The sequence below is a fragment of the Ovis canadensis genome, chromosome X (genome assembly GCF_042477335.2).
Source record: "Ovis canadensis isolate MfBH-ARS-UI-01 breed Bighorn chromosome X, ARS-UI_OviCan_v2, whole genome shotgun sequence".
NCBI lineage: Eukaryota > Metazoa > Chordata > Mammalia > Artiodactyla > Bovidae > Ovis > Ovis canadensis.
Genome location: NC_091727.1, coordinates 100,799,392 through 100,826,184, shown reverse-complemented (window position 1 = coordinate 100,826,184; position 26,793 = coordinate 100,799,392). Strand labels below are relative to the sequence as shown.

General features: G+C 39.2%; 1 protein-coding gene across 2 annotated transcripts; it reads right to left on the bottom strand.

Moving 5' to 3' along the window:
* Window positions 1–4,932: 4,932 nt before the first annotated feature.
* Window positions 4,933–17,457, bottom strand: MMGT1 (membrane magnesium transporter 1). Of its 2 annotated transcripts, none has more exons than XM_070290691.1 (4): window positions 17,051–17,457; window positions 12,701–12,753; window positions 9,831–9,934; window positions 4,933–8,219 (listed from the first exon to the last, which is right to left on the bottom strand). In XM_070290691.1, exons 1-4 carry the CDS (start codon window positions 17,127–17,129, stop codon window positions 8,060–8,062), a joined length of 396 nt encoding a protein of 131 aa, XP_070146792.1. In that variant the 5' UTR covers window positions 17,130–17,457; the 3' UTR covers window positions 4,933–8,059. The 2 variants fall into 2 exon arrangements, with proteins under 2 accessions (XP_070146792.1, XP_070146793.1); XM_070290692.1 differs by lacking the exon at window positions 17,051–17,457 and adding an exon at window positions 14,212–14,604.
* Window positions 17,458–26,793: the final 9,336 nt, after the last annotated feature.

Genomic DNA, 26,793 nt, shown 5'->3' with positions numbered 1-26,793 from the left:
TCCTAGACTATAAAAAGGACATTAGGTAAAAACTAAAGAAATCTGAATATTAACTCTGGTTAATAACAATGTATCCATATTGGTTCAAGGATTGTTACCAAATGTCTCATGCTAACACTTTAACCAGTGGTGAAATTGAGGCAAGCTATGTGGGAATTTTCTGCATCATCTTTCCAAGTTTTCTATAAATCTAAAACAATTCTAAAAACTAAGGTTTGTTTAGAAAATACCATCTTTAAAAGGAGGTAGAAGGACTATTTAAGAGACACTAGAGGGACTTCTGAGTGGCCAATTGGTTAAGACTCTGTGCTTCCGATGCAGGGGGCACAGGTTCGATCCCTGTTGGAGAACTAAGAGCCCACAAGCTGGGCAGCACAGCAAAAATAAATAAATAAATAAATGAGACTAGAGAGACAAATTTAAAAATGTAATTTGTGAACCTTGGTGGGGGCAGCTATAAAAGTCATTCTGGTGATACATGGGTAAATCTGAATATAGTATTAGACAGTTCATCATTTTCTAAGTGTGAGAATGGTATTGTGGTTAAATGAAACAATGTCTTCACTCTTATAGGAGAAGCCTGCTGACATATTTAGGAATGTCACAATGTCATGAAGTGTGATGATGAAGTCTGTAACTCACCACAAACAATTCAGGAGGGCTGTGAAAAAAGCACACTTGGAAAGAACAAAAGCAAAAGTAACAAAACATTAGAAATGGCGAATCTAACTGAAAAGTATCTTGGCACTCATCAAACTATTGTTTCATATTTTAAGTTAAGTTCCTAAAATTTTAGGAAAAATAGCAATAGGATTTTAGAACTGAATAAAATGATACTAAAGTTCCTGGACATCACCAGATGGTCAACACTGAAATCAGATTGATTATATTCTTTGCAGCCAAAGATGGAGAAGCTCTATATAGTCAGCAAAAATAAGACCAGGAGCTGACTGTGGCTCAGATCATGAACTCCTTATTACCAAATTCAGACTGAAATTGAAGAAAATAGGGAAAACCACTAGACCATTCAGGTATGACCTAAATCAAATCCCTTATGATTATACAGTGGAAGTAAGAAATAGATTTAAGGGCCTAGACCTGAAAGATAGAGTGCCTGATGAACTATGGACAGAAGTTCATGACATTCTACAGGAAACAGAGAGCAAGACCATCCTCATGGAAAAGAAATGCAAAAAAGCAAAATGGCTGTCTGGGGAGGCCTTACAAATAGCTGTGAAAAGAAGAGAGGTGAAAAGCAAAGGAGAATAGGAAAGATATAAGCATCTGAATGCAGAGTTCCAAAGAATAGCAAGGAGAGATAAGAAAGCCTTCCTCAGCGATCAATGCAAAGAAATAGAGGAAAACAACAGAATGGGAAAGACTAGGGATCTGTTCAAGAAAATTAGAGATACCAAGGGAACATTTCATGCAAAGATGGGCTCGATAAAGGACAGAAATGGTATGGACCTAACAGAAGCAGAAGATATTAAGAAGAGGTGGGAAGAATACAGAACTGTACAAAAAAGAGCTTCATGACCCAGATAATCACGATGGTGTGGTCACTCACCTAGAGCCAGACATCCTGGAATGTGAAGTCAAGTGGGCCTTAGAAAGCATCACTACGAACAAAGCTAGTGGAGGGGATGGAATTCCAGTTGAGCTATTTCAAATCCTGAAGGATGATGCTGTGAAAGAGCTGCACTCAATATGCCAGCAAATTTGGAAAACTCAGCAGTGGCCACAGGACTGGAAAACGTCAGTTTTCATTCCAATCCCAAAGAAAGGCAATGCCAAAGAATGCTCAAACTACCTCACAATTGCACTCATCTCACACGCTAGGAAAGTAATGCTTAAAATTCTCCAAGCCAGGCTTCAGCAATATGTGAACTGTGAACTTCCAGATGTTCAAGCTGGTTTTAGAAAAGGCAGAGGAACCAGAGATCAAATTGCCAACATCCTCTGGATCATGGAAAAAGCAAGAGAGTTCCAGAAAAACATCTCTTTCTGCTTTATTGACTATGCCAAAGCCTTTGACTGTGTGGCTCACAATAAACTGTGGAAAATTCTTCAAGAGATGGGAATACCAGACCACCTGACCTGCCTCTTGAGAAACCTATATGCAGGTCAGGAAACAACAGTTAGAACTGGACATGGAACAACAGACTGGTTCCAAATAGGAAAAGGAGTACGTCCAGGCTGTATATTGTCACCCTGCTTATTTAACTTATATGCAGAGCACATCATGAGAAACGCTGGGCTGGAGGAAGCACAAGCTGGAATCAAGATTGCTGGGAGAAATATCAATAACCTCAGATATGCAGATGACACCACCCTTATGGCAGAAAGTGAAGAGGAACTAAAAAGCCTCTTGATGAAAGTGAAAGAGGAGAGTGAAAAAGTTGGCTTAAAGCTCAGCATTCAGAAAACTAACACCATGGCATCTGGTCCCATCACTTCATGGGAAATAGATGGGGAAACAGTGGAAACAGTGTCAGACTTTATTTTTTGGGGCTCCAGAATCACTGTAGATGGTGACTGCAGCCATGAAATTAAAAGACACTTACTCCTTGGAAGGAAAGTTATGACCAACCTAGATAGCATATTCAAAAGCAGAGATATTACTTTGCCAACAAAGGTCCATCTAGTCAAGACTATGGTTTTTCCAGTAGTCATGTATGGATATGAGTTGGACTGTGAAGAAAGCTGAGCATTGAAGAATTGATGCTTTTGAACTGTGTTGTTGGAGAAGACTCTTGCGAGTCCCTTGGACTGCAAGGAGATCCAACCAGTCCATTCTAAAGGAAATCAGTCCTGGGATTTCTTTGGAAGGACTGATGCTAAAGCTGAAACTCCAGTACTTTGGCCACCTCATGTGAAGAGTTAACACATTGGAAAAGACTCTAATGCTGGGAGGGACTAGGGGCAGGAGGAGAAGGGGACGACATAGGATGAGATGGCTGGATGGCATCACGGACTTGATGGACGTGAGTTTGAGTGAACTCTGGGAGTTGGTGATAGACAGGGAGGCCTGGCGTGCTGCAATTCATGGGGTTGCAAAGAGTCGGACATGACTGGGTGACTGAACTGAACTGAAAGTTTTTCTAGAAATATAAAAATTCAAGAATAACTAGGAAAACATGCTGAAATTAATAATAATGTGATATAATTAGCGAAGCCTAATATGAAAATGTATAACAACTTAAAGTAATTAAAAGACTGGTAAGTTTTGGAAAAGAATGTAGAGTTCAGAAACAAATCTAAATATATATGCAAACAATATACAAGGGATGGTTTTTCAAATCAGTGTGGAAAAAGTCAATAAATAGGGTTGGGACAACCAGACAGCTATTTGGAAAAGAAAAATGTTGAATCCTTAGTTCACTCTTTACACCTAAATTCCAATGAATCAAAGATTTAAAAGTTAAAAAAAAAACTTTAAAATACTGAAAAAATATATGAAATTTATTCTTAAATGTAAAGGCCTTTCTAAATCAAGGCACAAATCCCAGAAGCCGTAAAGACTGGTAAGTTTAACTACATAAATAAATAAAACTCAGGAAAATATTATTAAACATAAGACAATAGACCAATTTTCTTAGCATACAAAAGGCTCATACAAACTAATAAAAACAAATCGAATCAAAAACAGAACAGGACCACAGTTCACAGATAATGAAATATAAGTAACCAATAAACATGAAAATGTGTTCCATCTCCTTCATTAAAATGCATTACAACTTCATTAAGATGCAAAGTACCATTTATTCACTTTCAGATGATCAAATTTTAAAAAGCTGAGTACCCAATATTGGTAAGGGCCTCATAAATAATTATCCTTATACATTATATGTGGAAGTATAATTAGGCAGATTTCTGGAGATCAGTTTGGCAATACCAACTGACCTGAAAATGAAAACTATCCTTTGACCCAGCAATTCTATTACTAGGAATTAACCTTGTTAGGTTAAACTCATTATATGTACAAGTAAATTCATCACAATATGGTTTATCAACAATAAAATACTGCCAACAACCTGGAAGTCTATATGTTTTAACATTTATAACATAATATATAGTAGAATACCACACAGTCATTAAAAAGAATGAGGTATTTCTATATATACAGATACAGAAAGATCTTATAAGACACAGCAAAAAAAAGCAAGGTACAGATTGTATACAGTCTGATTCCATTAATGTAAAAAAACTTTTTATTTATATACTTGCTGGCAAATTATTTTTTTCCTGAAAGAATATACAAGACACTTAAAGCTAGTTACCTTTGGAGAGAGGTTATTAGGAGCAGGAAGAAAGGGAGCAAGTTTTAATCTCTTTCTGTACCATCTGATTTTTTTTGCCATGTGCATATATTCTTTTTCTTTTTAAAAGAATACTTGATTAGTAGGTTATTTTGAGATATTCCTACGTAGATTTGAATAGTGATAGTGCTATCTTTCAAACTACTGCAGATAAGTGCCATGCTTTTAGAATCAGAACTTCCTCTTGGATTAAACTTTAGATTTTCCCCTTGATGCTTTAATCATAATGATTTCCTGTTAAGTATAAATTGCCATTTCTGTAATAGCAGTTTGGCTATATAACAAATTTGTACTGGAATGATTAGACACTGCTACTTGAAGACCAATCTTCTTGTACTCCAAAGGGTATTTGATAATTCATAAATACAAATATAAATGAGATTATACATTCTATTTCAACTCTAAAAGAGCATAAAATTGCAGTAAGACTTTACATGTATAATGAAAAGTAAAGTATCCATTGAATTTAGTAAAAGCATCACACTGGGAAAAATACAGTTGTTAAAATTAAATCTTACATTTTTCTGGGGACAGAGAAGCAGAAGAAAATGAGATTAAAAGTAAAACATACAAACAAACAAACAAAACAACAAAAAAAAACCACTACCAAAAACAGGGTGAGACAATCATTTATTTATTGGACAGGGCAAGATCATTTAAAGAGAGGAAACATATCCAAAAGAATGTGTTCAGCTTGGTGTTACAGGCATTGATGCTCACAACAAACAACACTACTCAATACATCATGGAAAACAGGCCACATACAACCAGGGGATGCTGTCATGCCACTCAAAAATAAGCCACAATGCTCAGGAAACAATCATTAGGTAGTTACAGAGCTTCACAGCCTCCAATTCGCCGACCTGCATTTTCTGCAGCTGGGTCACTAGGCCATAGCATTCGGCTGCTTCCTTGATTAAGTGAGCCTTCCTATATTCTAGAGAGCCTTCAACAGTACACACTTCTGAATGTCACTGAAATCATAGTCAGCTGCAGGCTTAATTTGCTCACATCACTACATTTTTGGCTACCTTAGTACTGCCTCATAGCATTACAAAAAACTTCTGAACTTAATCTATTTAGCACTGTTATGCTGCATCCAAATCACCCCAATCCTATGGTACATACTTTAAAAAGATAGCATAAATTCACTGGAGGAAATTAAAAATTTGGGAAGCTCACCTGACCAGAGGTATACAAGCTCCTAGCAAAATTAGACATGACTGAAGTCTGCTATGTCAATTACTTGCCATATTATTTGGCATCATTTTTAGCAAGACTTTCCTGAGCAGGCAAAGATTTCAATATCCATTCTAGAGACTAGACAAACAATTATATTAACATATCATGAATGCTTGGTTCTGGAAAAAAAAAACAAAAACCTATTCAGCATCCGACTGACTGAGAAACTTGTTAGGAATCTGACCTTGCCTCCTTACACCTACTGATTCTTACCAACCACCTCCTTTCAGAGAATTCACAGTTCTTAACATGAGAAGTTCTCACTCCACATAGAACTAAACAATATTTGGGAAGCCAGCCACGAAAGATCAGATACTATGAGAATCCAATCATATTCAATGACCAGAAGAGACAAACCTATACAGACAGAAAGATTAGTTGCTCAGGGTTGGGAGGCACTGGGAGGAAAGGACAGGTGACTACTAAAGGGTACAGGGTTTCTTTCTGGGGTGACAGCAACATTCTCAAATTGACTGTGATCATGGTTGCACGACTTTGCGAATATATTATAAAACCACTGAATTGTACCCTTTAGATGGGTGAATAGTAAGGTACGTGATTTATATCTTAATAAATTTATTATAAAAACATACTAGGAAAGGAAGACAGGCCTCAAAAGAGAAGAAAACAAGAGGCTCTTGCAAATCAAGTCATACCTATGGAAACGGTAGACAGGCATGATGGAAGGAGTTTGTTTCTCGTACACTACTTTGATTTATATGACCACTTTAACTCCTGACTTCACATTTTAAACTCATTTCTAAATTATTTTCGATTTCTAACTTTGCTCTCCTTAGAGAGCAGAGTCAGTGTTCCACAGATAGATTGGGTTAGCAAAACAAAACTAAACAATGATTAAAAGGTTAGCAAAACAAAACTAAACAATGATTAAAAACCCAATGACAAAATAATCTTGTACTTTGGGCTGTGTGTTACCAGGCAGAAGAGCTGAGGTTCACTACTAGCAGAAAAAAAGCCATCAAGGATAAGGGCATCTTATGATTCTTGCCTAAAGCACATTTCCTTTTTAAATTTAAATTCCCTTTACACCTGTACAATTCAACAAAAGCAACCTTCTCTACCAAGAAATGTTAAGCTTCCAGCAGATCAAAGAGCTAGCCAAATTTCCCTAAAATTGTTATTTCTAAAAAAATTCTAGTCTGTACCCTCATCCTCACCTTCAGCAACATAAAATGAAGACAGAAAACTCCAAGTCTGCTACAAATTGGAAGCTACGACCTTAATTTTTAAATTAAAAGATATTAGTGCCAAATATTTAGAACATATTTGGCCCAATTTCATTGAAATCTACCTTTAATAAGGTTTCCTTTATTCTTACTAATTCACTGCTGCTAAGTTGCTTCAGTCATGTCTGACTCTGTGTGACCCCATAGACGGCAGCCCACCAGGCTCCCCCATCCCTGGGATTCTCTAGGCAAGAATACTGGAGTGGGTTGCCATTTCCTTCTCCAATGCATGAAAGTGAAAAGTCAAAGTGAAGTCACTCAGTCATGTCCGACTCTTCGCGACCCCATGGACTGCAGCCTACCAGGCTCCTCGGTCCATGGGATTTTCCAGGCAAGAGTACTGGAGTGGGGTACCATTGCCTTCTCCAACCAATTCACTAGTTTAGTATGCAATAAAATAACAGAGGCTTTGAATAAGTTAAACTGGCTAGTAACAACTAATTAGTTTTCTTCAGTGATCACTGTTCTACATAGGCAGAATAATTAAGTCACAGATAGTCTTTCTGGTCTATCTTCAACTATCCTTACACTACATAATCAATTAGGGACATCTTTTTACAGATATATGAAGAGAACACAGGTAGCTTTACGTAAGTTGAGTTTGTTAAATCTATTTGTTATGACAAGGGATTTCTGACACAAAAATTGCTCACTGCACACTGAACCCTGGAGAAGTGATGAAACAAGACAGCTAATGTTAGGAGGTATATGGGAGTGGGGTAGGGTGAGAAGTCATGGATAAATTAAAAACTGGCAAGTATCTGCTGAAGCAGAGCCACTTTTTAGGGGGCATAAGAAAAACTGATAAGTCACCATTTTGGTCTCTTTAGAGAAATCCATTTGTTGTTAAGAACTTAAGACCATTTACTATCATTCATGCTGCAAAATGCAGTAGTCACACTATTTCCAAAAGGATCCTAAAAACTGTAGTGCAAAAGAAATCTAAGAAAATAAATAATTACAAAACCATCAACATTTTTCAAAGAAATGTGCTCAAAACAGTGACTTTTACAAAAAATGTGAATTTGTTTTAAATGAAAAAAGAATTCTCTCTATGAAAGATCAAAGACTCATTTCACAGATAACTTATACTGCATTAATGACTTGATTAACAGTATACAAATAAGGGTCGTGGACTTTTTTAATTAGGTCTGAGCGATCAATATAAATACTGATGGGGGAGTGTTTTGTATCCCAAACTCCAATATTCCAGCTTTGTGTCCTGTCCTGTTATTATAATTTGTAAAAATCTTAACGACGCAGTGATTCAAGTTTTCGTAACTTCAATGATGTGTTAGAGGACAATGCATCTTGGTTTGAAGAATTTGTTGTATCCGAAGGCCGGAACAGTACTCGACCACGATGATTAAATACATAAAATGATGGGTGATTCCTTAGTGTATCAAATGTCCTTAAAAAAAGAAAAGCATCAATTTTAGATAAACCTTGATAAAAGCCTATTTGAAAATAATTAGGCTTCTAATAAATTATGAATTTGCTATGGGTTGTATTTTTAACTAAGTTTAAATCCATAAAATTAGACTATAATTGGTAATCATACTGTATTCACTTTTTGCCTGTACAATGAAAATAAGAAACCTGGAAAAGCAACATAATACCCTTGAAAATTTTTAATTCAGGCATTCCTTCCAGGATAACTATGAAAACAAATAATCACTCAACTTTAATCACCTCTATGAATCTACCACTAGCCCATATCAAATAGTCCTTAAAAAAAAACACAACAGTACATAGATTGTACCTTTGATTATTCTCACTTGATCTGTCTTGCAAGAATCAAGTACAATGAAAGATTCCTTTCGGCCCTTCTGTACCCACTGTTGTCCAAACCTGTATATTTTGCTGCCGTGTACTAAATTCATGTATTTTGCTACCACCTACTTAATGCCATTCTGCTTTACTGCTTTCTTTCTTGGCCCCTCGCCTGTGATTCCTGGTAGACTCTTTGTAAGAACAGTAGTGGGTGGTGATAGTGGAGTATTCTTTTCTTCTTTCCAGCGAGATATATGTAGTCTAAAAAAAGTTCACAAACACTGAAGTGTACAGCTTTTGGTGTTGATTTGTTTTTAAATATTAATTTCCTGGAAGGAAAGAGAACTCTTCTTTTGATAAAAACTCAAACCTCAAAGTCAGCCCACCTAAAAATCCAAGCATACCCCCACATAAAAGGGAAGCCTGACATGTGACTATATGAAATATAAATTTAAAAGTAAAAGTAAAAAGGCAGTGAATTTCCTGTAACACATAAATATGTACTGTGAATTCTTCTAGGGAAATACTGTGTTAAAATTTCTAGGATCAAGAATGTGGGTGAAGTCCAGAGATTGAATTGAACAAAGCTAAAGGATGATTCTATGAAAGTAAGCAATATAGAAAAGTAAAGCAAGCAAAGCTCATGAAAATAGCTTAGAAGTAGTATAGGAGGAAAAAACAAAGCAGAATAACAAATATACTTTAGTCCAAGGATAGAAAAGGGCCTGAGAGCAGAGTTTATGTCACAGACTAGGTTCAAGGGATAGAGGAAACATAAAACCCCTTAATCTTCCAAAGACTAAGCTGGGACAAGAGGATAAAAAGTGGAAAAAGGGAGGGAGGGAGGGCAAGGGAAGGAAAAGAGAAAGGAGACAGGGAAGCAAAGTGGTGAGGGGTGGAGGAGGGGGTAGAGGAGAGGGAAGAAGGGGAGGAAAGAAGGAAAACATTCCTGAGGGAATATCTTCCTTATATATCTATTTTCATCCATTTATCCAACCAACAAACAAGTAATTTTAAGCAACCATAATATAACATCTTATTCTAATGTCAACAGTCTGTCATTCAACTTCCATTTTTCCTGTCAAATCAAACACTGACTCATTTTTTTTACCTCATTACTCATACAAACTGCATGACCAAAATGTAAAAACAAAACCAACTTTTATATACCAGAAAACATAATTTTAAACTATGTAAATGAAGCAAAACCCCCATGAAATTAAATTTCTATGAAAAGGAAAAGACTTACTTATTTTTTAGTTCTGAAGTGGCATCCATGTCTTTAAACTCCCCTGCAATATGAACTATACCATAACAGGTAACTGCAAAGGCCAGAAGTGTCTGAAGAACTATCTGTGAGTATAAAGATTAAGATTACTCAACAACAAACAAATATTATGAAAATTTACAATTTTCTCTCCGTTTCTAGCCTCTATCAGGTATTTCTCCCAGATGCTATCAAGGAATCAATTCTCACTTTAAATGATTTGGACTCAAACACAATAGTATCTTCTATAAGTTCTGTGGATCAGCTGCAACAACATGTCTGGGTTCTGCTCAAATAGCAAAACAGGTACTGGGCCATTCAGAACTCGGTTATCAACTATGACCAACTTCTAAGAGCAACTATAAATGTTTTAATGTATTAGTGTTAAATAACACAGAGTATTAAAAAGAAAAAAACAACACCCCTTACCCACTGCTGCTGCTGCTGCTGCTGCTAGGTCGTTTCAGTCGTGTCCGACTCTGTGTCACCCCATAGACGGCAGCCCACCAGGCTCCCCCACCCCTGGGATTCTCCAGGCAAGAACACTGGAGTGGGTTGCCATTTCCTTCTCCAGTGCATGAAAGTGAAAAGTGAAAGTGAAGTCGCTCAGTCGTGTCCGACTCTGTGCGACCCCATAGACAGCAGCCCACCAGGCTCCTCCATCCATGGGATTTTCCAAGCAAGAGTACTAGAGTGGGTTGCCATTGCCTTCTCTGCCCTTACCCACTACCCAGCCTAAAAAAGAACATTACCAGTCCCTTTCAAGGCCCAGGTATCCCTCTCCAGTTATATCCCTCACCCTCCCTGCCAGTTAACTATTAGCCCCAATCGTGTATTCATCAGTTCCTTGCTTTTACTTATTTTACCAGCTCTATGTGTACATCTAAAACATACATTGCTTACTTTTTCCCATTTGAGCTTTTTTTTCTTTTGGTGAGATTCCTGCCTATTGTGGTATATAGTTATTATAGTCCATTCATTTTCACTATATTTCATTACATGAAATTTCCACAATTTATCTATCCACTGTTGATAGCTATGTGAGCTCTTTCCTGTCTGTAACTTTTACAAAGTCAGGATGGATATCTTTGTGTATGTCTCCTAACACAAGGGAATACCATCACAGGCGTGAGAGTATACACAAATTCAACTTTATTAGGTAATACCAAACTGCTTTCCAAAGAGGTTGTGCAAGCATGTAAGCAAAAATTTGCAGTGTTTGATATTAACCAACATGGGATTACAGGCATATTTTATTTTCCTGATTGTAACTATCTGTATTTATCAAATTTTTCCATTTGTAAACAGAAGAAAATTATTTTAAACAGATATAAATGAGTGCATATACACATGTGCATGTGTATGTATGTGTGTATGCAGCTACCACAAAAACAAAGGTAACAAAAGAATGAATTAATAGTCACATTTACCATATCTTGAATTACAGACAAAGTTAAAATTAGCCACAAGCTATTACTCTAATTTTCTAAATCAAAATCTAATGTCATATGTTATGCTGGTTTACATCCCCATCATCAGTGTACCGAGACCTATTTCATACAATGCAATCATAGACATCATTAACAAGGATGTGGTAATTCTGAGCTGTCATGAAAATATGTCAAGATAAATCAATAAAAAAGCTAGTTATAAAAGTACACACATATAAACACAGTAACTTTTTTAAAAGAAAAATTCTGTGTGTTTTGGTTACATAAAACTATATACACACAAACAATGTTGTTTATGCATAGAAGAAAACTAAACAAACTGTTGGGAACTGAAGTAGAACTGTGAGCAATGGGTCAGTATTTTTTTTTTTTAATATATGGGGTCAATTTTACTTTTGACACTTACTGTTTGATTCTACAAAGAACTTACTATTTTTGTACTTTAAAAATCCAAGAAAGATCAAAAAAAGGTGGGGGGGAGGGATTCCCTGGCAGTACAGTGGTTAGGACTTTGCACTTCCACTGCAGAAGGCATAGGTTTGATCCCTGGTCAGGGAACTAAGATCCTCGCAAGCCACAAGGCACGGCCAAAAAAAAAAAAAAAATCCAGTAAAGATAAAAAACTGTGAGTGAAGTTCACATATTATTCCAACTTTAAAAAAAGAAGCACTTCTTATTTTTTAAAATCTGTGTGTGTATGCCCCTAAACAATGTTTTGTTAGTTTTACTTGTTTTTAAATTTTATATATAAAAGAAACTTTTCTAAAAAATATAAGATTTTTAAAAAGGGGGGACTTCCCTGGTGGTCCAGTGGTTAAGACTCCATGCTTCCACTGCAGGGGACACAGGTTCAATCCCTGGTCAGGGAACTAAGATTTTGCAGGCCTCGAGGTGCAGCCAAAAAAAGATAAAGTCAAATAATCAACTTGTTAAGTTCATCTCAGACTATGGACAGAGCAACTTCTAGAAAGACTATTTAAACTAAGTTCTAGGGACTTCCCCCATGGTCCAGTGTTTAGCACTCCACAATTCCATTCCAGGGGCCTGGTTTCATCCATGGTTGGGAAACTAAGATCCCACAGGCTGTGAGGCACAGCCAAAAAAAATAAATAAACCAAGTTCTAGAAACCAAACAGAAATATTTTGTTTCTACATCTTTGGGCTTTATAATGAGTGACAAAAAGTATATAACAGATGTTATTTCATGTCTGGAAAATTAAGAGAATAAAAAATAAAAAATTTTTTAAAATACATTTTAAGCTATGTGGCTAATTTTTAAACTGTATATAAATATATATTTTTATTGAAGTATAGCTGATTTACAATGTTGTGTTAGTTTCAGGTATACAACAAAGTGATTTGGTTATATATATTTCAATGGAATATAAATGACCAACTTACATCTATTGGCAGTGATTCATCTTCCTTTTCTGTTAATCGCATGTAAGAACGATCTATAAACCAGAAGCACACCATTAAGGAAAACTGTAGCCCATTTTTCTTAAAATGCAAGCAAATCAATATACCAAAGAAGCAACTGACATATGCTAAAAGAAACAATGCTAATCCTGGATTCCTCAAAAACCTCTATCTTCTAAGGCAGTCAGTCTGATCTTGAACTATTTTATTCCCATCGTGACCTGCTTTCTCATCCTATAAAACGGAAGAGTGAAAAGTGAGCAAACATAAGGAAGAAATACCTAAACAACTTTTCTTTCATTATTACAGGAAAACTAGAATTCTCTTAAATTCTTTCACTAACTGACCAAAGAAATCACATTTAAAAATTAAGTCTACAGAAAAATCTCAACTCTAAAATAGCGCTACCATTACATAATATGGACAAAGTAATATTGCTATGAAAATGTTTTTCTCAAGAGAATATGCTGGGGCAGCACTGGAATTGGAGTAATTCCTGTACATCAATTTCTGCTTCTATGATTCAATTATAATTCTGCTACTGCCTTAGCCTCAGGAGGCAGAAGGGTATGAAGGAAAAGTATCAAGGTTTGGAAGTTGAAAAGCCTGGATCATAATACCAGCTCTTCACTTTATCATAATCTCATTCAATGTATCTCAATCTCAGAGTGTTACAATGTAGGAAAGAGAGGGGGAATGTGCCTGAGAATATAGTAACCTTTCACTGCCTAGGTTTCTGCATCAGTAAAAATGGGAATAATATGAGAATCAAAGGAGATACAGGATAGGTGCTCTGCCAAAATAAAGTTCATCACAGCAAAGATGAACATGCCACAGCACCATGGGGTGCTACCTGCTGCCACAATCTGACAAGATACAATTAGCCTCCACGGTAATACTGGTCTCTTTCCAACATGAGCATTGTAAAGAGGTCCTACTGCAGTGATAAATGCCACAAGGCATTCTCATCTCACATAAAAACACAAAATCCTAATTCTAGAGGAACCTAGCAGTCTCTACTTAGTATGTGTTGTGCTTAGTCACTCAGTTGTCTTAGACTCTTTGTGATCCCATGGACTACTGCCCGCCAGGCTCCTCTGTCCTTAGGGATTCTCCAGGCAAGAATACTGGAGTGGGTTGCCATGCCCTCCTCCAGGGGACCTTCCCAACTCAGGGATCAAAGCCAGGTCTCCCGCATTGCAGGTGGATTCTTTACCAACTGAGCCACCAAGGAAGCCCTCTACTTAATATACCATGCTTAAAAATTCAAATTGTGAGCAAGCATGCACTCACTGACTCTTAAAAGAGAATGTGTTTAGAGACATTTCTGAAGTTTTATCTCACAAGTTTCATCACAAGGACAAGTGTAAAAGAAAAATTAAACCAATGGCAGTGTAGGTTTTGGCTACCTTCCTACTGTCCAATTCCCAGCTACCTTTCTTTGCTTGAAGCCTAATCTGACTCTAACCCTACCTTAGTAGGACATTCCTCACCTGTAAAACGAAAGGGTTGGACTTCTGTCATGTTTCCTTGCTCTGCTGCTGCTGCTGCTAAGTCACTTCAGTTGTGTCTGACACTGTGTGACCCCATAGACGGCAGCCCACCAGGCTCCCCCGTCCCTGGGATTCTCCAGGCAAGAATACTGGAGTGGGTTGCCATTTCCTTCTCCAATGCATGAAAGTGAAAAGTGAAAATGAAGTCACTCAGTCATGTCCGACTGTTCGCAACCCCATGGACTGCAGCCTACCAGGCTCCCCCATCCATGGGATTTTCCAGGCAAGAGTACTGGAGTGGGGTGCCATTGCCTTTTCCAGTCTCCTTGCTCTAGGACTGTAATATTTTACAGCTGAAGTCTATAGTAGAAAATGACACAGTACCACTGTATCCTAATCTCCTCTAGGGCAGCGCTTCTCAAATGAATGTGCATACAATCACCTGGGGATCTTATTAAAATGCAGATTCGGATTCCACAGATCTGAGGTGGGGTCTGAGTTTCTGCATTTCTGACAAGGTCCCAGATGACTTAGAGATGTTGGTCTATTGACCACACTTATCAGCAAGGCTCTAGGTACCTCTTAACCCCTTCCCCCACCTCCAAAGAACAACTGCTCCCATCTCCATGTATCTTTACTTTTAGCATCTACATCACTTTATGGTGACTGCTGCTTGAATCACTTGTTTCTCCATTTGACTCTGAACTCCCTCAGGACATCACTGCACCTTCTAGCACCTAAGCACATCACAATTTCAACCAATTACTCAAGACTGAATTTTACCAAGCAATGTAGCACATAGGCTCTAGAATCAAACTGCTTATATTTGAAGCCCAGCCTCCTCATTTATCATCTTTGTAATTTTGTGCAAGTTTCCTAGCAGCATGGCTCAATTTCTTCATCTTTCAAAGGTGATAATAACAATAATATCTATTCTTGCCTGGAGAATCCCATGGACAGAGAAGCCTGGTAGGCTACAGTCCATGGGGTTGCAAAAAGTCGGACACGACTGAGCGACTTCACTTCACTTCACAGGGATTTTGGAAGGATTGAATTACACAATACACATAAAGTGCTTAGTTCAGTGCCTGGCACATGGTAAGCTATTATTATTGTCATCATTAAAGACAGGAGTTTTGCAGAAACTGTCACAGAGAAAGGAGCCTGGGAAAACATGAGGACTAAATGTAATGTGATATCCTGGATTGATTCTTGGAATAGAAAGAAGACATTAATGGGAAAACTGGTGAAATCCAAATAAAAGCTAGGCTGTACTTAATAGTAATATACCAATGTCAGTTTCCTAGTTGTGATATCATACCATAGTAATGTAAGATGTTACCAATGAGGGAAACTGGGTGAGAATACAGTAACTATTTGCACTATCTTTGTAACCTTTCTGTAAATCTAAATTTTCAAAAAAATTTTTTTAAAAATTAAAGCTGAATTTCTGTCAAGAGAAACGTTGTCATAATACATGTATCTAAAAATGTAATTTTAATAATTTGATCATTTTAATTACCGTATACATAATACATAGAACGAAAGATTTTATCTTGAAAACTGGAGCTTTGAAGGAATTCACATTTCATTTTCCACTTTATTCCTGAAGATGGAAAGTAATCTAGCAAATAAAGGAAAAAAGTTCAACTCTGAATTTCCCCCCTTCAACAAATTTATTGAGTAACTACTGTAGGGAACATTATGCTGGGCACTGAGATTACAGCAATGAACAAATATACATCGTCCCTGCCCTCATGGGCTCTATAGTTTACAAAAGAGATCAGAAAACTTTTCCTGTAAAGGGTCAGATAATAAATATTTTAGCCTTTGCAGGCTTTACTATCTCCGTTGCAACTATTCAACTTTGCCCTTAGAAAGCAGCCAGAAAATACCTAAACGGGCATGACTGTGTGCCAATAAAACCGATGGACACTGAAACGTGGATTTTATATAACTGTCATGGATCATAAAATGATATTCCTTTGCTTCCCCCCCCCAACAAATTAAAACTCTAAAAACATTCTTAGCTAACTGCAAAAACAAGAGGGAGGCTGCATTTGGCCCACATGCTAGAGTTTGCTAACCCTTGGTCTAGGAGAGAAGGAAGACCTCAAAACAGATCAACCGTCTCATTGCACTGCATCCTCTGCTGGAGTCTGTTTCTTCTTGACAATACAATCTATATGTATGATAAAGTACTTTTACTTTGCTTTTTTCTTAAACTTCCCAATCACTCTTTGACATAGAAAGGGCAAGAATTAAAATCCACCTCAATGAAGCATCAGAGAAGGGATATGATATGCCCAAGGTCACAGATTTATCGGTAAAGCAAGTTTTTAAGAACCAGCCCTCCAGTCTCCCAGCCCGGTGCTCTTTGCCCCATATCACAGTGCCTCCCAGAGGCAAGTGGTCACCCAACTTCCCAGTCCTCCTGGAAAACCCAGGAGTGCCCAAGACGCTGTCCACCTAGTTGTCATGGAACCATGAGCATCTGAGGTCCTCGATCTGACACTTTACCAGCCCCGCGATGGATCTGACAACACTTGTCCCAGATTCCCGGAAAGGCTCCCTTTCTGCCCACCCTGCAGCCCACCGATCCCCTCTCCCCAACATCCCCTTCCAACCCTGCTATAATCCCAGTTGCCCCACTCTCCTCAAACTCAAGACTCCAAGCTTTCCACCGGGGAGCCCCGCACCGCTTCTCACAGTCACCCCAAACTCTAAGGTCTCAAATGACCGTTTCTGGGCCACTCGGTCCGACACTCCTTTTTGGGTGCGCCCACACGCCGCCCGCAGAGTCCCGCATGGGAGCTGTCCCTGTCCCCCAGGCACTTACGCTGCGCAGCGGAAAAGGCCGCGTGGGCTAGGGCAAAGAGGCCGATGCCCACCAGCCCCTTCCATAGCGACGGCGCCATGACTCCGAAAGAGCAGCCCAACAAAAGAAGCGAAGAGCGGCAGAGCCGTTCCTTCCTCCACCGGCGGGTGTCCGCGCAGCGCAGAAAGATGACGTCACTGAACCCCTGGGCGCGAAGCGTCTCAGAGGTGGAAAAAGAGAATAGCCGTGAGAAAGCGGAAACGGGAATGCTGGGAAGAAGGGGGAAAAGACAAGGAAAAAGGTCCAGGAATGCTGAAAAGCCGGGCCTGCGCTGCGCTGCCGCTCTCGGAGAGGCGGGGCTGCGTGGAGAGCGTAGAAGAAGAAGCGCAGGCGGATCAATGGGGAAGTGGAGACGAAGGTGCCAGCAAATGAGCGCGGGCCGCGGGGCAGGGGGCGTGGCCTGCGGAGAGGCGGGGGCGGGGCCTATGGAGAGTTCCGGGTAGGGCAGAGGGACAGTGGACTCTGCAGAGGTAGTTAGAGGCTGTCAGTGCCAGATCCCTATGTCTCGGCCGGGGATTTTTGTTTGTTTTGCTTTTCCCTCAAGCTGTGCTCTTTGTTTTCTGTTGATCTTTCTTGTACTTCAGCGTACTGGGAACTGGCACTACGGAAGGAGGCACTAGTGTGAAAGCGAGGGAGCTAGTGGGGATGTAGAGGAAAACCACCCAGGATTTGGAGGCCCTGAACACGTGGCAAGCGGGGTACACTCAGTAAAAGTTAGTCCCCTTCTCTTTACTTGTAAGTGGTCTATGTGAAAGATTCACGCCCAAAGGGGTGTAGCGCCGTGGGAGTGTTTTGTCACTAAGGGGACCATTTCACATTGTGTGTGCCTAGTCGCTCAGTCGTGTCCGACTCTTTGCGACCCCATGGACTGTAGCCCGCCGGGCTCCTCTGTCCATGGGGATTCTCCAGGTAAGAATACTGGAGTGGGTTGCCATGCCCTCTTCTGGGGTATCTTCCCGACCCAGGGATTGAATCCTGGTCTCCCCCATTGCAGGCAGATTCTTTACGGTCTGAGCCACCAAGAAAGCTCAGTCTTCTGTCCATGGGGATTCTCCAGGCGAGGATACTAGAGTGGGTTGCCATGCCCTCTTCCAGGGAATCTTCCCAACCCGGAGATCGAACCCATGTCTCCCGCATTGCCGGCGAATTCTCTACCATCTGAGCCACCAGGGAAGCCCACATTTCACATTAGGTTGAAATAAAAAGGGAGGAATAAAAGGATGATAACAATACTGGCTCATCTTCTCTCTATCTCTCTGATCAGAATAAAATATACTCTCTCGATTTGTATCTTTGTCTTCATCCCCTAAAATGTAGACATTTCACATTGACCTCTTTACGTTCTATTCTCCTTTGGCCAGCTCACCTATACCTCCCCACTGCTTTCAGCCATTGTCAATATTCGTGATTCCAAATTGACAGCTGTAACTCAAATGTCTCTCCTAAGCTCCAGACTTGCATTTCCAACTCCTTGCTGATCATTTATTTCTATCACATGGCACTTAAAACTTAATATGGCCAAAATAGAATCCATTCCTTTTCCCAAACTCCCATCAACTCCTCCCATGCCACCTGACTGGCTGGCGCAATGTTGTAAACTGCATATCACAGGGTAAATGCAAAGTATGATGATCACCATGCTTTCCCTTTAACGTTGTCAGAATTCTACATTTTAGCTACTCAATTTACTCATCTCACTTGCTATTAGAGGCCTATCCTGGCCACGCTTTTAAATTTGCATTCTTCCCATTCCTGAGGCCCCTCAACTGCTCTATTTTCATGTCACCTTCTAAGATACACTATAATTTACCTATTCATTATGTTTCTTTTGTTTACTATCTCTCTTTACCCAGAAATGTAAGTTCCAAGAGGGCAGAGATTTGTATCTATACCTAGAACATTGCCTGTCACATGGTAGGCATTCAGTGTTTACTGAAAGAATGAATGAATTGTGGGAAAGTGGATGGGGTGTATCCTCCTTAGAAATGATCTCTATAGAGCGTCCTTCTGTTATTTTCAATTGGGTTCAAAAATCCCTCTGGACTTGTACACACACTTACATTTTGATAACATTTTGATGATAAGCATTTTCTGATATACTTGAGTTTCCTCAAAGCTAAAAAAATAAAAAATAAAGGAAGGTATCCAGGAGTCATCAGTTCAGTTCAGTTCAGTTGCTCAGTCGTGTCCGACTCTTTGCGACCCCATGAATAGCAGCACGCCAGGCCTCCCTGTCCATCACCAACGTCCGGAGTTCATTCAGACTCACATCCATTGAGTTAGTGATGCCATCCAGCCATCTCATCCTCTGTCGTCCCCTTCTCCTCCTGCCCCCAATCCCTCCCAGCAACAAAGTCTTTTCCAATGAGTCAACTCTTCGCATGAGGTGGCCAAAGTACTGGAGTTTCAGCTTTAGCATCATTCCTTCCAAAGAAATCCCAGGGCTGATCTCCTTCAGAATGGACTGGTTGGATCTCCTTGCAGTCCAAGGGACTCTCAAGAGTCTTCTCCAACACCACATTTCAAAAGCATCAATTCTTCGGCACTCAGCTTTCTTTATGGCCCAACTCTCACATCCATACATGACCACTGGAAAAACCATAGCCTTGACTAGATGGACCTTTGTTGGCAAAGTAATGTCTCTGCTTTTGAATATGCTATCTAGGATGGTCATAACTTTTCTTCCAAGGAGTAAGCATCTTTTAATTTCATGGCTGCAGTCACCATCTGCAGTGATTTGGGAGCCCCCCAAAATAAAGTCTGACACAGTTTCCACTGTTCCCCATCTATTTCCCATGAAGTGATGGGACCAGATGCCATGATCTTCGTTTTCTGAATGTTGAGCTTTAAGCCAACTTTTTCACTCTCCTCTTTCACTTTCATCAAGAGGCTTTTTAGTTCCTCTTAGATTTCCTCAAATTTACCTATATAGCTTTTGTCCTGGATCCCATTTTCCAAACATTTAATTATAGTCATTATTTTTCTCTGGCCCTCACCCGTTTTGTCATCTCTAAGCCAAGAGTTGACAGAGTACTTGATCAATGTCAAGTATGGTATATTATATTTTTTACAAATATTCAGTTCAGTTGCTCAGTCATGTCCAATTCTTTGTGACCCCATGGACTGCAGCACACTGGGCCTCCCCGTCCATCACCAACTCCAGGAGTCTACTCAAACTCATGTCCGTTGTGTTGGTGATGCCATTCAACCATCTCCTCCTCTGTCATCCCTTTCTCCTCCTGCCCTCAATCTTTCCCAGAATCAGGGTCTTTTCCAATGAGTCGGTTCTTCATATCAGGTAGCCAAAGTATTGGAGTTTCAGCTTCAGCATCAGTCCTTTCAGTGAATATTCAGGACTGATTTTCTTTAGCATGGACTGGTTTGATCTCCTTGCAATCCAAGGGACTCTCAAGAGTCTTCTCCAACACCACAGCTTAAAAGCATCAATTCTTCGGCACTCAGCTTTCTTTAAAGTCCAACTCTCACATCCATACATGACTACTGGAAAAACCATAGCTTGACTAGACAGACCTTTGTTGGCAAAGTAATGTCTCTGCTTTTCAATATGCTATCTAGGTTGGTCATAGCTTTTCTTCCAAGGAGCAAACATCTTTTAATTTCATGGCTGCAGTTACCATCTGCAGTGATTTTGGAGCCCCCCAAAATGAAGTCTGTCACTGTTTCCATTTTTCCCCCATCTATTTGCCATGAAGTGATGTGACCAGATGCCATGATCTTTGTTTTTGGTCTATTGGGTTTTAAGCCAACTTTTTCACTCTTCTCTTTCACTTTCATCAAAAGGCTCTTTAGTTCTTCTTCACTTTCTGCCATAAGGGTGGTGTCATCTGCGTATCTGAGGTTATTGATATTTCTCCTGGCAATTTTGATTCCAGCTTGTGTTTTATCCAGCCTGGCGTTTTGCATGATGTACTCTGTATATAAGTTAAATAAGCAGGGTGACAATATACAGCCTTAACATACTCCTTTCCCAATTTGGAACCAGTCTGTTGTTCCATGTCCAGTGCTAACTATGTATAAACCTCACAATCAAGATGAAGAAGGAAAAGGCAACCCACTCCAGTACTCTTGCCTGGAAACTCCCATGGACGGAGGAGCCTGTTAGGTTGCAGTCCATGGGGTCACTAAGAGTTGGACACAACTGAGTGACTTCACTTTCACTTTTCACTTTCATGCATTGGAAAGTGAAATGGCAACCCACTCCAGTGTTCTTGCCTGGAGAATCCCAGGGATGGGGGAGCCTGGTGGGCTGCCATCTATGGGGTCGCATAGAGTTGGACATGACTGATGTGACTTAGCAGCAGCAGCAGCATATTCGTGGGGTAGGATTTTAATTGTCTTTAATTGTCTTATCTTTAGATTCCAATCTGAAAGGAAGCCAAGATATTCATAGTCACAGTTATTAAAGACTTTACTAAGTTACAGTTACTAAATACCTTGGGTCCACTCATACAGTGTTCTGTACATTAGAGCTATTCCCAGAGGTGCAAGGTACAGCTAATGGCAGCAGTGTTTTCACCAGCTCTTAGAACAAGAGTCAAACATCATGAAAAAGAGCATTTAAATTGCTGGGTAATGAAGGAAGTGTGTTTAGTTTTCCCAAAGAAATAGCCATTGTTCATATGCATAGTGGATAAATGATGAGGATGTTATTAAAGGTGGGGATAGCCATCTCTAAAGCATTTCCAATGGAGATAGAGATGTTTATGAAGGCTCATCACTGTTTCCCCAGGAGAGCTGGTTGAATAGAGAAAGCACTGCAATGCCAGAATTATTTTCAAGTTGATTAACAGCCATCCAGCTGGAGAAGTAATTTCATGCAGCATGTCCATGTATCCATTATCCCATGCAGATTCTCCCCCTACCTAGCACAATTTGTCCTTTCCTACTTAGTTCAAAAACCCACCTTCCCTAGAAATGATGACCACAAGTTTAGTAAACATGTCATTTCATATAGATATTTTAATAACCCTGCATTTTTGCCCCCCTCCTTCCACATTTACTGTTTGGATATCATATTTTGCATCTTTTTGTTTTGTGTACCCTTAACTAATTATTGCAAATAGAGATGATTTTATTACTTTTGTCTTTCAACCTTCCTATTAATATTATACATAGTTGATTTACTACTTTTACTGTATTTTTGCCTTTACCAATGAGATTTTTCCTTTTGTAATTTTCACGTTTCTAATGTGGCCTTTTCTTTTCCACCGTGACAAGTTCCTTTAGCATTTATTGTACAGCTTGTTTAGTGGTGCTGAACTCTTTTAGCTTTTGTTTGTGTGTAAAACTTTTGATCTATCAAACCTGACTTAAGACCTTACTGAATAGAGTATTCTTGGTTGTAGGTTTTTCCCTTTCATTACTTTAAATATATCTAGCCTGTAGAGTTTCTGCTGAAAAGGGAGATGAGAACTTTACAGAAGTTCCTTGTATATATATAACTTGTTGCTTTTCCCTTGTTGCTGCTAATAGTCTCTTTTTATCTATAATTTCTGCCATTTTTATTACAGCATATCTTGGTGTGGTCCTCTTTGGGTTCCTGTTTGGGATTCTCTATGCTTTCTGGACCTGGATGTCTGTTTCCCTGTCTTCCAGATCAGGGAAGTTTTAGCTATTATATCTTCAAATATGTTCTCAGTGTCTTTATCTCTCTCTTCTCCTTCTCGGACCACTTTAATGTGAATGTTAATATGTTTGATATTGTTCTAGCAGTCTCTTAAGCTGTCCTAATTGCTTTTTATTCACTTTTATTTTTATGCTGAGCTTCAGTGACTTCCACAACTCTGTATTCCAGCTCCTTGATCTGTTCAGTACTGTTGATTCCTTCTAGTGATTTTTCATTTTAATTATTGTATTCTTCATCTCTGTTTAGTTCTTTAGGTTTTCTAACTCTGTTAAAAAACTTCTAACTTCTCACTCTGTTCATCCAATCTTCCCCCAAATTATTTGAATGGCTTTACAATCATTACTTTGAACTCTTTATTGGTAGATTGCCTATCTCCACTTCACTTAGTCATTTTGGGGTTTTATCTTGTTCCCTTGTTTGTAATATGTTTCTTTGTCGCCTCGTTTTACCTAATTTGCTGTTTTTATTTTTATGTATCTGTAGGTTGGTTACACAAGAACACTTTTATCTTCTTTATTTAGAACAGATTTTACTAGATTTCAATGCAATATATTCTTTAAGCCTATAGCTATTGTTAATATAGCTTTATTTCTGTTTCCAGTCCATAAGATTCTTAAAACAAAATAACATCAACTTCAGTGCCTATTTCACAATACAAAACAAACAAACAAAACATTTAAAAAAAGACACCATTTGCCAAATAAGCTATTCGTTCCTAAGAGTATCAAAAGTGCAAAATATTCACCTTCTTTTCAGGTCCGTGTTGAAAGTATAATCATCTTCCTTGACACACTGAACAGAGAGATTCAACAGCTGCCAGGCTGCATTTCTTTACTGGGGACAAGATCAGGTATTTGGATGTGGACAGCGTTTCATTTGTCAAGTTATTCTGCATCAGTTTTTCAGTAATTTCACTTAGGAAAAGGGGTTTGAGTGTTTGCTCCTAATCCTTTGCTCCATCAGAGCTTGGGTCCCCGTGTCTTTCTTTCTTCCTTCCTTCCTTCCTTTCTTTCTTTCTCTCTCTCTCTCTCCCCCTCTCTCCCTCTGGCTCTCTCTTTCACTTTCTTATTGCCAACTCCAGACCACCAGGTTCTGGTCCATTAAAGGACCCCAACAAGTGGCACCTGAACAGGGACTCTGGTATATGTGGCATTTTGGACGGAGTGACTCAGGGCCTATTGAGGTCGGGACATATTGAGGTCAGTAAGTACTAAGACGCAGGTCAAATGGCTGGAAAACCCCATCATTTCTCTACTTTACTTCACCATTTGTTTATAGCTCAGGGACTTTCACTTTCGTACCAGTCAATAGAGGCTTGCTTTCAGTGGTTAAATGTAATCCTTGGTTCCCTGATAAAGGCAGTTTTGATTTAGAAATTTGGCACTGGGTCAAAGAAAATGTTGAACGAGCCACCAGGCAGAGAAAAAATATTCCAGTTGATTTCTGGCCCCTATGGGCTCTCACTAAAGCTGAAATTCTGCCATTTCAAGGTAAATTCTAGCCCTCCCAATATTCGACAACAGGCACAACACTTATTATATGAATATAAAATAAATGATAATACTTTACAAAAGGCCCAATTAAAACAACATAAAATATTTCAAAATTTTCCTACTAATCCTACCCATACTACTCCAAATGCTCCTCCTCTGCCAACAGGCACAACTCCAAAAGCCTCTCCTTTGCTAGAACCTAATAATTCTGATAACCCACTCCAGTGTTCTTGCCTGGAGAATCCCAGGGACGGGGGAGCCTGGAGGGCTGCCGTCTATGGGGTCGCACAGAGTCGGACATGACTGAAGCGACTTAGCAGCAGCAGCAATAATTCTGATAATGACTCTCCTGAGACGTTTTTTGACACCCAACCTGGTGTCAAATGCTCTTCTGGACAATAATGATAAGTCCTTGGCATAGACTCACATTTGCAAAAAATCAACACTTACTTGCTCTCCTCTGCGACAGAGGCTCTCTGAATTACTGGCTTTGCAATCACAAATTTCTGATGCCAATGGTTTCTCCGTCTTTCCAGTTTTAAGAAATCCTGATGCTCAAGGGCACATAATACCTCAATATGATGGTATTAATTTTTTTTACATGCAACAAATGAAAAAGGCTATAACTATATATGGCCCACATTCGCCTTTTACTAAAGAGCTTCTAAATGTTGTGGCATCTTCTATTGGAAACTTTATTCTCTATGATTGGCGAGTTTTAATAAAAGCTCACCTTAAACCAGGAGAATATCTTCAATGGACAATGTGGTTTCATGATATAGCCTGAGATAATACTAACAAGAATGCTTGAGCTGGCACTCCCCAAAACCAAATTACTTTTGAAACGTTAACTAACGCCAGACAATTTGATATCATAGAAGCTCAAATACAATGCCCTCCCTTATTGAATGAACAATTAAAAACAGTGGCCCTTGAAGCTTGGAATTGAATTACGCTTCAAGAAGAGCCTACAGGTAGCTACACTAAAATATTACAAGGGCCAGTGAAATTTTTGCTGATTTTTTTAGCTAGATTCAGTTCAGTTCAGTTGCTCAGTCATGTCCGACTCTTTGCAACCCCCATGAATAGCAGCACGCCAGGCCTCCCTGTCCATCATCAGCTTCCAGAGTTCACTCAGACTCACGTCCATCGAGTCAGTGATGCCATCCAGCCATCTCATCCTCTGTTGTCCCCTTCTCCTCCTGCCCCCCAATCCTTCCCAGCATCAGAGTCTTTTCCAATGAGTCAACTCTTCGCATGAGGTGGTCAAAGTACTGGAGTTTCAGCTTTAGCATCATTCCTTCCAAAGAACACCCAGGGCTGATCTCCTTCAGAATGGACTGGTTGGATCTCCTTGCAGTCCAAGGGACTCTCAAGAGTCTTCTCCAACACCACACTTCAAAAGCATCAATTCTTCAGTGCTCAGCCTGCTATTTCCCATACTGTAATCAGAGAAGAAACCAAAAAACAGCTAGAGAAATTACTTGCTTATGAGAATGCAAATCAGGAATGTCAAAAATCTATCGCTCCAATTTGTGAGACTGGAACTATTATTGATTATTTGAAGGTTTGTCGCAATCTAGGATCAGAAACTCAAAAGATGCAAATGCTAACTGAGATAATGGCTGCTGACGTTAGAAAGAGAAATGAAGGATGCTTTACATGTGGAGATAAAAACCATTTAAAAGGGGACTGCCCTAAGAAGGCTAGTAAAAAATCCTACAAAAATCTGCCCTCGCTGCCATAGAGGAAGCACTGGGCCAAAGATTGTAAATCTAAATTTGATATTGAAAGAAAACCTATTCCAAGAAACTCCAAGCAGGGGACCCCCCAGGTCCCCTTCAACAAAAACCAGGGACAAATTCTATCTTTTCCCTCAAAGCCTCAACATCCGGCAGTGCTTCCATCGATATACCAGCCCTAGATGATTTTTTCCTTTACCCTCAAGCAGTCACTTCTAAAATACCTACCGGACTTTTTGGACCCCTGCCCCCACAAACCTTCGGTCTTTTACTTGGCCAATCTAGTTTGACTTCTAAAGGAATTACTGTTCACCCTGGAATAATTGATTCAGATTACAAAGGAGAGATTCAAATTATGTCATCTCAGATTCTATGACAATTCAAAAACGTGGACAAAATTGCTCAATTACTTCTTTTACCTTACATTTCTATTAACTCCTCTAATAATGTACAGACAAGTGGATTCAGCAGTACAGATAAAAAACAATCCTTATGGACATCATTGGTATCTGAATATGCCCAACCAAATATAAATATCGAAATTAATGGTAAAAGATTTTCTGGTCTCCTCGACCCTGGATCTAATATTAATATTACTATTATTTCCAAACACTTATGGCCCAAATCCTGGCCTATACAAAAAATCTCTTGCCAAATTGCAGGAATTTCTCAAACCAAAGTACAAAAAATTTATCAAAATGTTCAAATCTACCCATATGAAGGATCAAAAGGCCAGCTTGCAACATTAAGACCTGATGTGATAGATGTACCCCTTAATCTAATAGGAAGAGACTTACTTATGCAATGACAAACTCAGATATA

Excerpts from the sequence above, each read along its gene's own strand:
- MMGT1 (XM_070290691.1), bottom strand. The coding sequence starts at position 17,129 with ATGGCGCCGTCGCTATGGAAGGGGCTGGTGGGCATCGGCCTCTTTGCC. Across the intron at positions 9,935-12,700 it reads ATGAATCACTGCCAATAGAT|ATAGTTCTTCAGACACTTCT; the intron begins GTAAGTTGGTCA and ends TTATACTCACAG. Across the intron at positions 8,220-9,830 it reads ACTTCAGAACTAAAAAATAA|GACATTTGATACACTAAGGA; the intron begins GTAAGTCTTTTC and ends TCTTTTTTTAAG.